At 39.8% G+C, this 13,852-nt stretch overlaps 2 gene segments (V, D, J or C); one reads left to right on the forward strand and one right to left on the reverse strand.

Moving 5' to 3' along the window:
* Positions 1-546: 546 nt before the first annotated feature.
* Positions 547-2,476, reverse strand: LOC125261917. The segment is given in 2 exon segments: positions 547-1,041; positions 2,422-2,476. Coding segments are annotated over 2 exon segments (372 nt in total).
* A 1,476-nt stretch (positions 2,477-3,952) lies between these two features.
* On the forward strand, positions 3,953-4,672 carry LOC125261920. The segment is given in 2 exon segments: positions 3,953-4,249; positions 4,329-4,672. Coding segments are annotated over 2 exon segments (378 nt in total).
* Positions 4,673-13,852: the final 9,180 nt, after the last annotated feature.

Genomic DNA, 13,852 nt, shown 5'->3' on the forward strand with positions numbered 1-13,852 from the left:
TAGCTCTATGAACTGAACATGACATGATCAAGAGCTCTTCTTCATCAACCAACAAACATGACTTTCAGCTGCAGCTGCTCATACAACACAATCACACACAACACTGATCACAGACAAACACTAATAACACTAGATCATCTAAATCAACATCAATCTTGTGTTTCTGAAGAGAATGAGTCAGTGTTTCAATATGATCATCATGTTTTAGGTGTAATATATGATCCCTGTCAATCAAACTGAACAGACTGAATTCAGTTGATTTTCATGACATTTTCATCTATCTATTTTCATCCTGACATTTTCATCAGAAGTGAAACTGGTGTGTTCCAGTCCAGATCATGTGACCAATCAAACAGTGAGACTGAAAAGCCCATTTGCATTGTCAGGGTGGAGTGATTGTGATCCTCTCAGAATAGAGCAGCTCTGTCTCCAGAGACCATGTTCAAACCCCAAGAGCTTTATTTGACTTTATTTCCTGCTACATCAAGCTTGTGAAAAGCACCTGCATCTTCATCTGTTAGTTGAATGATGTTGTCAGACACAAAGTGAACTTGTTGAGAAGCTTTATTGAATGTTACAGCAGATTGAAAGATCACACAGTGCTTTGACACGCCAGCTCTCTTTCAGTATTGAGTTGTAAATCACTACAGCTGCAGCACTAGACTCATGTGAATCCTGCCTGACACAGGACACTCAGATACGGCTCATCTTCAGGAGAGAAACATCAGCACTCAGAGCTCTTGTGGAACGAGACCTCATGAGGAGCTCCATCATGTGTTACTCTGCAGACGTACACCTCTCCCTCTTCCCAGCGTGCTTTGCTGAGGGTCAGGACGCTACTGCGGCTGTAGCGGCCGTCCCGCTGGCTCTCTGCGCTGGTCACGACCCCCTCGGTGACCTCTGACCCGTCCAGTGTCCAGCTCACCAGCGCCCCCTGTGGAGAGTAAGAGCTGAGCAGGCAGAGCAGTGCGGCTGAGTCTCCAGAGATCTGCAGAGAAGAGGGCGGCAGCAGAGACACTGAGGGCTTCACTGTGGGACCAGCTGCAGGAGACAAACACAACACATTCACAAACACTAAGAAAACACACTGTTTCACTCACAGCATTTCAACAGCGGCAAAATTCACAACAATCTGATCCTTCATGACATTCAACATCACTAGAGCTGATATAATACACAATATACAAACTACACAATCACTATATAACTCTATTTCAAACTGCAGTTTTGTGACTAAAGCTCAGACCAAAATTAAATTTGATCACTGTTAAGAAATAGAAAACAATAAATTAGACATTTCTATAAACATATTTGATATAAATTGTGATTTTATTATAAAGCACTGAATTATGAGCACAACATGAACAAAAAAGATTCAGTATCATTTACTGAAATACAGAAATTAACAGCATTTGCAATCTGATGTCAGATCTATTTTTTAAATGTATGATATTGACAATGAAATACATCTACAATAACTATATGAATTATGTTTATATTTTTTTCTGAATGTTTAGATGATATAATTATAAAACAATTTGTAACACTTTACTTAAACACTTTATAATGGATTTTTCACATTTTTAATGCACCTTATAATGCACTGTTTGATCTCATGAATAATTGTAATCATATTTATAATACATTTTAAAACTTATTCATTGAACACACCTTTAGAAAGTATAATGACTTAAAGCATTTCAGAATCTTCAAATATTACAGTGCATTTGAACTTTGGTTATATTTATTTATGAAAATATATAATACATTATAATGTACATTACGAATATGTTTATAATGCTTTATAGATCAGATTTTAAGTTAATGTTACCAAGTATTATTGATGAATTATGTATTTTAATACACATCATAATACATGTTTGATACTGTGAATAATGTAACCACATTATACCTCATTATAATCTATTCATTGTTATAACTTTAGAAAGTATAATGCATTAAAACATGACAAACAACCAGTTTCAGATCTAACAAGGAATCTAGAAATATTATAATGCATTTTATCTTTCAGTACTTTATGACAAGATATAAGGCTTTATAACATGCATCCAAGTAAAGCATTACACAATATCTAATACTAATTATGATTAATAAATGTTGTTCTTGTTTTAAAATCTAAATTGTATTTTTTTTTTAAATAGTTAATTAAAAGGACTTACCGAGCACCAGTTTAGTTCCTCCACCGAAAGTCCACCACAGTGATACAATCTAATGAAACGGTCGTACAAAAACCTCTATTCCACTCGAGTGAACACAAACTCCAGCAGAGAGAGAGAAACAACACTTCAACACACTGATATTAGAAGAAACTCACATCTTCTCAACACTCAAACATTCAGTTTGGATTAAATGATGTCTGATTTAACACTGTTTAAAGAAATATATTTGATGATCTGTGACCTGTGAGGTGACCTTTGACCTCTTTTATCATGGATGATGTTGTGGAGTTTCTCATAATGATCTTCTGTTCTTCATATGAAGCTCAATCATCATGATTCACAGAAAAACCTGCAGCTTCAAATAAATTAATCATTATTAATAATAATTAATAATTCTGAACATTTCATATGAACATTGTTTAATCTAGTGTCACATGACCTGATTATGAGTCCTGATGAACACCATCAGGAACATAACAGGACATCAGGACTCACAAACACCATTAATTCCAGGTTTACTCTAAAAACAGTAAAATTTATTTATTTAGTACTTGATATCTCATTGCTGATTCGACACAGATGATTCATAACGCTCCAAAGCTGAAGCAGTGTTTTGAAATCGGCCATCACTATATAAGTCGTTATTTTGTTTTGTTTTTTTTGGCACAAAAAAATATTACCCTCGCTTTATAATATTAATATTGAACCACTGTACTCACATGAACTGATTTAAATACGTTTTTAGTACATTAATGGATCTTGTGGATCTTCATCCACACTGATAGATGTTCATATAAAGTCAAAGACTCAAAGATGACTTTCTCATCAGTTTGTCAAACATAAATAAAAATAAAAAAATAAAAAAAAAAATCAATATGTACAATTATTACAAAATGATTCAACAACATCAATTTGAATGTAAAATCTTAGGTTGCACTTTGTTTCAATGATCCACTAACTATAAGTATAACTTATATATATATATATATATATATATATATATATATATATATATATATATATATATATATATATATAACAATAACTATTCTACTAACTATAAGTAACTTTTCAACTACATGTCAACTAACCTTCATCAAAACACCATTATATATATATATATATATATATATATATATATATATATATATATATTGTTTACCCTAAATACAGTAAAACTTTTTCTCAGTGTTAACATTTTGTTAACATCTCAATGTTAACGTTTTTAAAGATGTAGTACATAACTGTACTCACAAAGAAATAATTATTGTGTTTGACAAATATGTAAAAAATTATATACTTTCATGATACTATAGTCTTTTAGGGGCCTAAAAAAATATTTTATTTGTCTTCCTTATGGTGGCCTCCATGTTGATCACATGACCAGATGAATTCTGCTCACTTTATCTCGGTCACATATTATCAGAAACATTCACCTTATAAAAATGAATCATGAGAGTGAATAGATTATTTCTACAGCGGCACTGAAAGCTGAAAATGCTTCATCCACACTGAGTGATGTTCATATAAAGTCAAAGAGTGTCTCATCAGACTGTCAAACATACACAAAAATATTTTACAATAATCAATATTTACAATTATTATAAACAACATCAATCTGAATGTAAAATCTTAGGTTGCACTTTATTTCGATGGTCCACTTTTGATATTCTTCTAACTTTAAGTAACTTGTCAACTACATGTCAACTAACTCTCATTATATTAGTATTAGTAGACTGCAGAAGAGTGTTAGGTTTGGGTTCGGATAACTAGAATAAGTTGACATGTATTTGTAAAGTTACTTACAGTCACTTGAATGTCTAAAGTAGACCATTGAAATACCAAATCTTATATGTAGAGAGTTTATTAGTTTGTCTGTTGTAAATCCTGCCCACTTGTTTGCATTGTGACACATGCTTCAGTGCTCTGAGAGTGTTTATAGTGCTGTGAGTTTAACACTTCATGACTGAGAGCAGAACAGAACACAATCTTCATCATCACACAAGACAAAAGAACAACAATGAACACAATCACCTTCTTCATCTGGACTCTCACTCTCTGCATTCAGGGTAAATATCTTGCAAAATAAACAACAACATCTAATTTACAGTCCAATAACCATTAATGAGTAAAATATGTTAATTTCAGAGAGCTGGGGACAAGTGACAGTGACTCAGGATCCTGCAATAAAATCCATCAAACAAGGAGAAACTGTTACAATCAGCTGTAAAACCAGTCAGCCGATTTCTGGCTGTAGTAACTGTGTGTCTTGGTATCAGCAGAAACTTGGAGAAGCTCCTAAACTCCTGATTTATTACATAAGAAGCCTTCAGTCAGGAACTCCATCTAGATTCAGTGGCAGTGGATCTGGCAGTGATTTCACTCTGACCATCAGTGGAGTCCAGACTGAAGATACAGGAGATTATTACTGTCAGAGTAGACACAGCATCAACAGTAAACTTGTGTTCACACAGTGATAAAGAGTGGTACAAAAACCTCGGCCAGTCAGACGTCACAGTGATGCACTGATACAGCTGAGAGATACTGCAGCTGCTGATGGAGGATCACAAACAACACAATGGCAATATTTAGAAAAGTTTCTAAAGACTATAAAGGTACAGTGGGTACGGAAAGTATTCAGACCCCCTTAAATTTTTCACTCTTTGTTATATTGTAGCCATTTGCTAAAATCATTTAAGTTCATTCTTTTTCCTCATTAATGTACACACAGCACCCCATATTGACAGAAAAACACAGAATTGTTGACATTTTTGCAGATTTATTAAAAAAGAAAAACTGATATATCACATGGTCCTAAGTATTCAGACCCTTTGCTGTGACGCTCATATATTTAACTCAGGTGCTGTCCATTTCTTCTGATCATCCTTGAGATGGTTCTACACCTTCATTTGAGTCCAGCTGTGTTTGATTATACTGATTGGACTTGATTAGGAAATCCACACACCTGTCTATATAAGACCTTACAGCTCGCAGTGCATGTCAGAGCAAATGAGAATCATGAGGTCAAAGGAACTGCCTGCAGAGCTCAGAGACAGAATTGTGGCAAGGCACAGATCTGCTCAAAGTTACAAAAAAATTTCTGCTGCACTTAAGGTTCCTAAGAGCACAGTGGCCTCCGTAATCCTTAAATGGAAGATGTCTGGGACGACCAGAACCCTTCCTAGAGCTGGCCGTCCGGCCAAACTGAGCTATCGGGGAGAAGAGCTTTGGTGAGAGAGTTAAAGAAGAACCCAAAGATCACTGTGGCTGAGCTTCAGAGATGCAGTCGGGAGATGGGAGAAAGTTGTAGAAAGTCAACCATCACTGCAGCCCTCCACCAGTCGGGGCTTTATGGCAGAGTGGCCCGACGGAAGCCGGAAGCCTGCATGGAGTTTGCTAAAAAACACCTGAAGGACTCCAAGATGGTGAGAAATAAGATTCTCTGGTCTGATGAGACCAAGATAGAACTTTTTGGCCTTAATTCTAAGCGGTATGTGTGGAGAAAACCAGGCACTGCTCATCACCTGTCCAATACAGTCCCAACAGTGAAGCATGGTGGTGGCAGCATCATGCTGTGGGGGTGTTTTTCAGCTGCAGGGAAAGGACGACTGGTTGCAATCGAGGGAAAGATGAATGCGGCCAAGTACAGGGATATCCTGGATGAAAACCTTCTCCAGAGTGCTCAGGACCTCAGACTAGACAAGCACACAGCTAAAATAACGAAGGAGTGGCTTTACAACAACTCCGTGACTGTTCTTGAATGGCTAAAACTGGCTGTCCACCAACGTTTACCATCCAACCTGACAGAACTGGAGAGGATCTGCAAGGAGGAATGGCAGAGGATCCCCAAATCTAGGTGTGAAAAACTTGTTGCATCTTTCCCAAAAAGACTAATGGCTGTATTAGATCAAAAGTGTGCTTCTACTAAATACTGAGCAAAGGGTCTGAATACTTAGGACCATGTGATATTTCAGTTTTTCTTTTTTAATAAATATGCAAAAATGTCAACAATTCTGTGTTTTTCTGTCAATATGGGGTGCTGTGTGTACATTAATGAGGAAAAAAAATGAACTTAAATGATTTTAGCAAATGGCTGCAATATAACAAAGAGTGAAAAATTTAAGGGGGTCTGAATACTTTCCGTACCCACTGTAAATCTAATATATACGGTTTAAATACATTCTCTTAATCTGGTTTACAAACTAAATGAACCACAAGCAAATCCAAAATAACTAAATACAAAAAAGAACAAAAATGAACAAATCAATTAAATCACAATACAGTTAGAACAAGCAAAAACAAATCAATCCCAAAAGAATAAGAAAGAGAGAGAGAAACTCACTTATGGATAACTGCCCGTTGTACACCCTCAATGCTTTGATTTGAGTTGATACATTTGACAGTTCAAAATTAGGAGTAAAGAACCAGGTGTATCTCACACAGCTCCAAAGATTGGTCCCAGAAACAATATAACAGCCACGAGAATACAGTTTGTTGTCCAAGCAGTCATCTATGATGAAGCAAACATGAATGGCAGACATTCAAGCAGCAGTTTAAAGGGAAACCTTTAAAGTTTTATTGCATTGGCTCAGACATTAACTGTGTAAATACAACACACACCAAGAGTAAGGATCACTAGCTAGGTCACTAATAAGCAACCAAACCCATAGTAGAAATCTCTGTCAAATGGCGACTCCATTAACGCAGGTTATTCCATGGTAGATTGAAAACATTTCCATGGAAACAGCCATCAGTAGAAGCATCCCACAAATGCTCCTCAATCCACACTACAATGAAATAATGTAACCCTGCATGACACAAACAAACAGCCCACATCACGGCTGAATACTCCTAACTCACGGACATTCACACAGTGTGCCGGAAATCCTGTAACTCCGTCACTGACGCTAGACAGACACACTTCTGCATAATGTCGATACTGCTGCTTTATATTCCACCAAACAAAAGCACAATTAAAACCCTCTCCCTCCACTTTTATCTAAAAAGGTAGAAACACTTCTACAACCACACGAAAATATGATGGAAATCTATAGATCCCCACTTGATTTAGCTTCAAAAGACATTGATTCATTAACTGGGAATTACCATGTTTGTTTTGTGTGGTTGTAGTAGTAGTTTCTTCCTTTTCAACATAAATGACCTTTGTCAACTCTAGAGGTCCCATCCACTTGCATTATATGGACTCACAGAGAGGAATTATTTCTTTAAAATGTTTGTGTTCCTCTGAAGAAGAAAGACATTTACATGTGGGATCACATGAGTGAGTAAATGCGAGAATTTTCCTTTTTGTGTGGAGTATCCCTATAGCACATGATGAGGAGAGCATCAACTGTGGCACAAATGAAGAGTGAATGAGAAAAGAGTAAATATGACCTTACCTCTTCAATCTGAAAAAGTGCAGTCCTCAAAAAACTCCTTGGTGAAAGTTTTGGACAACTTTTCTTTTACTACTGATTCAATCAATGAAATCAATCAGTAGATCAGATAATTTTTCAAGTCTTTTATCTGTTTCTCCAGCTGGATTAGCAGGTCAAAAGTTAACCTCTGCTGTCTTTGGTTTCTTCACATTTTTGGCTAGAAAGCATTTATCCCTGGCCTTGTTCTTCAATGAATTAAGAGCAGCTTCCAGACAACCAATATTGTGCATCTTTGTCTTATAACTTTTTTCCTATAATTTTCCATTTTGTGCTTGAGGATGAATTTCCACCCGCTGTACCACCAATCCTTGGTACCTTTGCAACACCATCTATCTGGGGATCCTGTGTGTATGTACTGTACTGGAAAATATCCACAGTCATCTTTTCCAAGATTTGAGCCCTGAACTTATCTTCAGAGAGGTTACAGTTTCAACAAAAATGTCAATAGCACATTGAAGCTGCACTTCCACATCATATGGAAAATTAGGAATGGGGGATTTTTGTGGCCATTTCTGTACTCATATTGCCTGAAGTTTTGCATCAGATTTTGGGATAATCACAGTGTCATCTGAATCTACTCCAGAGAGCAACAAAGAAAAAGAGGAAAGGATTGAGCATTCACTTTCTTCAGTTCTAGATGGTTCTGAAGCACTTGAAGATTGCTCAGTTGGACAGTCAGGGCTTGGATAATCAGTGTCATGTGCAAGTAGATCAACTTGATAGTAGTTTTGTTTTTTATGTCATGAATTGATGACAGATTCATGAATTCGTTGATGTCTGCATCCATGTACTGAAGCTGGAAGTGTCTTTCAATGCCAAATGCTTGATGAACAGCATCATGTAAATTCTCAACTGTGTCTGGTATCCCAGATGAGAGGTCCAATCTTCTGCAGCCTCATTTATAAAATGTTGCACAGAAACCGTCCTAAATTTGATCTTAGGATCATTTCTCAGATGTGTGTACGTGTGATTCATAGAATAAACGTACACACAGAAATCGAGTGTACGCCTCTCATTCAGACGTGAAATCTATAAACCGCAAATAATCTTGAACTTGCGCTCAGCTGAATGGTTTCAGTTCTCCGCGTTGTAAACGACACCTAATTAATGTCATTTACATATAAAGATCACCAGTCATCATCCAAATCCTTTCATTTAGAATGGCGAGCTGCAAGAATAGCTTAGATTTCCAAAAACCTGCAGTAATCTGATAAGGAAAAGTGCGTACGTCTGCTCAGACCCTGATGTGGCTCTAAACACTTTTCCACTTCAAAGACCGTTTTTATAAATATGAGCGTTGGCGTGGATTCAATATGGTAATCTGCCAGTAGGTATAGACGGCAAGGGCATTATGATGAGAGAAACTTGCAAAATGGAGCACAATTCGAAAGCTCTGAAATCCTCCCAATACCAAACACTCATTTCTTTTTCAATGAAACTCAAACTCTTTTCCACTAAAACCATCTGGATGATCTCAGCAAAAACTGGTAAGCTAACAGAAAGGCCACGGACAACTCAGGGTTTAGGAATGACAATGTGAAATGTCTGCTTATGAATATACCAGGATTAATTGTTAACCCCAGGTAAATTATGATCAGTGTGAAATGTGAAGCAAGATAACCCAGGAATCTGTTTACCCCTGGTTTAGAATGACCCAGGGATAACCATTTCAAGTGTGAAAACCCTTATTGTTTCTAAAGCAATTAATGTAATGAACAACTTGCTTGAAAAAGTGATGCTTTGCCTCAAATCTGAGTGTCCACATCCCTCCTAAAGATACAAAGAACTTGATCAGTAATGGATAGTGTTCCACATAATGATGTTTCTGCAAAAGCTTCATGTCAGGAAAACTTTGTGCAACCCATGCCTATGATCACAAATTTTGCTTTCAAGGAAGGCAACTGATTATAGTGTTTACTGATGCCACAACCAACTCAACAATGTCCTTAGTAAGTTCCATGAGGACCTGCCAAGCTGACTCATCTGGAGCTACCAGATGTCCAACCAAGAATGGAAAAACCCCAAAAGACTCCAATTTTCATGAGCATTGCCTCCAATGCTTCTGATGGACATTAAAGCATGTGGAACAATATGAGGGAAATGTGTTTTGTTTGTCAATTTGTACGGAAATTTCTCAATTAATTAATTTTGAAAGTGAAAAATCTCTTAGAAATTCACAAATGTAGACAGTGTGTCAGCTCTACTGGTAATTGCTTCACATAGATCATGAGCAATATCAAGTGGGTACCGACGAAGACGATGAAATGGGAAAGACTTGCAGAAAAAACACAGTCTTTTTACACCACATACGGTTCAAGCATCTCTTAGTTCTGAGAGGGAAATCATCTGAACTCACAGATGAACCTGAACTCAGGTTTTGTACTGGAAAAAAGTTTGAAATTCTCCTGAAGTACAAAACCTGCACACATATTCAGTGAAGAAACTCTCCACAAAGCCAGCAAATCCATGTGTTCCCAGATTGTCCACTATGACAGTCTGCACTGTGCCTTTAATGAAAGAACCAGGCTGTGCAATAAAAATTCCCTGGATTTCCAATGTGGAAAGATCTTGCAGCAAGGCCTCAAGGAATTTTCCGTATCCATAGGTCTTAACGTCATCTTATCTGCAAAGTACGACGACCAGGGGTGATTCTAGGATTTCAATATTTTTCAATTTCAATATTGTGTTGCTTTTGGATTTATTATAAAATATTTATTATAACAAATTTTAACAATTTTATTGTACTGACGTATGAAGTATAGCAAGTGTAGGAAAAGTCACAAAGTCTCATGCCATTTAGGTAAAGTGAACATTTAAAAAAAAAAAATAATAATAATAAAATAAATAATAAAAATAACAAAAAATAGATCCCAGCATCCTTTTCACTGGAGGAAAACGGCTGTAATTGTCACGGATCCCTTGTCTCCCGGACTCCAAATCCCATGATCCTCTTGTTTCCGCACCTGCACTCACTTCCCTCGTCTTCTCCTCCTCATCACGGATTGCCTGCACCTGTTCCTGATTGTCAGCACACCCTTTATAATGGACTCACTCCCTTCACTCCTTGTCTGTCCTAAATGTTATATAGATTGTGTTGGTTGTTTGTTCTGCTCCTGTGTTCATTAAATACCCTTTGATTTGTGGATATCCGTATACTTCTCGTCTCTATAACCAGCACCCGTAACAGAAGGACAGACCAAAACCGACTGGACATCCACAAATTCAACATGGGTTTGTTCCTTGTTCCCGTGGCTCCTGCTCCCCCACAGCCTCTCACATCTACATCAGCGGCTAATCGGCTCATCGGGCTCTTCCAGATGGGACGTTCACTGGAGAGGTATGTGGAGGAGTTCGTAGAGCTCGCTTATTTGACAGATTGGTCGGATGCTCATTTGATCGCCCTGTTTTTGGATGGACTGGATGAGAACACTATTCGCTTTATTGAACCTGACGATTATGTTTCCTTAACTGATGCTATAAATTTAGTTTTGTATTTAAATTGCTCCGAATTCCTAGTCCAAGAGGTTCAGAATGTTGAGTGTTCCTCTCGTCCAGTCCTTCCAAAAACACGGTCAGCCCGGCCAGTCTGCCAAGCTCCGTCTTCCTCCGCATACCCCTCCAGTGAATGTTTCCCCTGTGTCCTGCCGGGCCCACAAATCTCCGCTGGGTCCGGTAAACCTAAGAGGAGGAAGAGGAAGAAGGGCGAGCGCTCTCCAGTCTCCTGCGAGCCAGTCTCTCCAGTCTCTCCAGAGCCCGCTCCGGTCTGTCTCTCCAGAGCCCGCTCCGGTCTGTCTCTCCAGAGCCCGCTCCGGTCTGTCTCTCCAGAGCCCGCTCCGGTCTGTCTCTCCAGAGCCCGCTCCGGTCTGTCTCTCCAGAGCCCGCTCCGGTCTGTCTCTCCAGAGCCCGCTCCAGTCTCTCCAGAGCCCGCTCCCGTCCCTACGGGAATTCTAATTGTGTATGAGGGAATGGATTGCAACCCTCTTCCAGTCTCACACGAGCCGCTTAGTGAGACGGCTTTGCTTATTGACTTTCTCCGAGCCTACCGCTCCAACCCTCTCCGAGCCTGCCGCTCCAACCCTCTCTGAACCAGCAGCGCCAGTCTCCGCCGCCGAGCAAGCAGCGCCAGTCTCTGCCGCCGAGCAAGCAGCGCCAGCCGCCGCCGCCGAGCAATCCGCTCCTACTATGAACTATGTTTTTGAACCCTCCAGCCCAAGACTGTGTTCCCTCCCTGCCTCCCTCTCCCGCCTCCTCCCACTAATGTCCACAATGCACCTCCACCTCAAGCCACCTCACCCAGGACTCCACCTCGGCCCGTTGGTCCAGATGCTCCCCCTTGGCTCCAACCTCCCTCATCTCCACCGTGGCCCATCAGTCCACCAGTTCCGCCAGGCTCCATCCTCCCCCCGGTTCCGCATCAGTCATTCGTCGGCCTTCCCTCACATCAGGACTGCACTCCTCGGTGTTCACCTCGTCCCTTCGTCCCTCATGCTCCGTTGGCTACCTCACTCCCTCCTGCGTCCCTTTGGTCGGCTGTCGCTCTGGCTCCTCTGCGGCCTTCTGGAGCCCCACCTGCGCCTCGGTCGGCCGAGCCTGCGGCATCGCCCTGTCCCGCCGGATCCTCACCGCCACCTGGGCTCGTCGGCAATTCGGCTACGGCACCTGACCCTCCACGGCAGCCCGCTGCACCTGACCCTCCACGGCAGCCCGCTGCACCTGACCCTCCACGGCAGCCCGCTGCACCTGACCCTCCGTGGCAGCCCGCTGCACCTGACCCGCCGTGGCAGCCCACTGCACCTGACCCGCCATGGCTGCCCGCTGTACCTGACCCGCCATGGCTCATGGACCCGCCCTGGAGACCTCCACTCCTACCCATGCCTCTCCCTGCACCGGCATGAGGTCTCCAGGGCGCCCACCCCCCTCCCCGGTGTTTCTCCTACGGCGCGAGGACGCGCCTACCGGGAGGGGGAGGTACTGTCACGGATCCCTTGTCTCCCGGACTCCAAATCCCATGATCCTCTTGTCTCCGCACCTGCACTCACTTCCCTCGTCTTCTCCTCCTCATCACGGATTGCCTGCACCTGTTCCTGATTGTCAGCACACCCTTTATGATAGACTCACTCCCTTCACTCCTTGTCTGTCCTAAATGTTATATAGATTGTGTTGGTTGTTTGTTCTGCGCCTGTGTTCATTAAATACCCTTTGATTTGTGGATATCCGTATACTTCTCGTCTCTATAACCAGCACCCGTAACAGTAATGTGATGAGGCTTGAATATAGCAAAAATGTATTTCAATGGATGGGAATGGAAAAAAAAAAAGAAAGTCTTGTTATAATAATAATAATAATAATTTTTATTTATATAGCACCTCTCCAGGGCTCAAGGACGCTTTACAATGAACATTTAACAAGGAAAGAAAAACACTTGTAGACAATGATGACAAACAATAGTTAGTAGAAACAGTAAAAGAACATAATATAGACAGGGCAGCACAGCAGAATAGAATCAAGCACAACAAAATACAAAACACAACTTAAAGATGATAACATTCAGAAAATAAGTGAGTTTTGAGTAGGGGACGAGCAGGTATTACAGTAATCAAGGCGAGATGAGACAAATAGTTTCAGCGTCTTTGACACATAAAGGGACGGAGCTGAGCAATGTAACGTAGATGAATGAATGCTGATTTGGTGATAGAGTTAATATGAGCCTGAAAGGAGAGAGTGGAGTTGAAGATTACACCTAAATTTTTAACAGTACTTGATGGTTTGATGTCTTAAATACATGGAGAGACATAGTGATTGACAGGTGAAAGTAATCAGTAACCAAGGGAACAAACTAGGGAACTCCATGAGAAAACAGAACAAAGCAGAACAAACATGTTACAATGGGATCAGTTTATTACGCGTTTCCTTGTTATGGTGAGCAGCTGTCCGATGGGAAAAAAAAAAAAAAAAAAAAAAAAAAGATTAATTGATGATTAAATGGTGATAGAGTGTTATTTATTTATTTAATTTTTACATTTACATACAAGTTCAGGCTTGGATGAATTGATGAAATGTCTCAAAACGAGTTGCATACGGCACAAGAAATCTCACACAAAACAGAATAAATTCGTTAGAATGTAAAATAGGGTAAATGCGATGAACACACTGAACATATTTGATCAATCTTAATGACTAAATAGAATAACATCATCCTATTAATTTCATTAATTCAATATTCTATGATCCTAA

This window comes from Megalobrama amblycephala, unplaced genomic scaffold, assembly GCF_018812025.1.
Source record: "Megalobrama amblycephala isolate DHTTF-2021 unplaced genomic scaffold, ASM1881202v1 scaffold526, whole genome shotgun sequence".
Lineage (NCBI taxonomy): Eukaryota > Metazoa > Chordata > Actinopteri > Cypriniformes > Xenocyprididae > Megalobrama > Megalobrama amblycephala.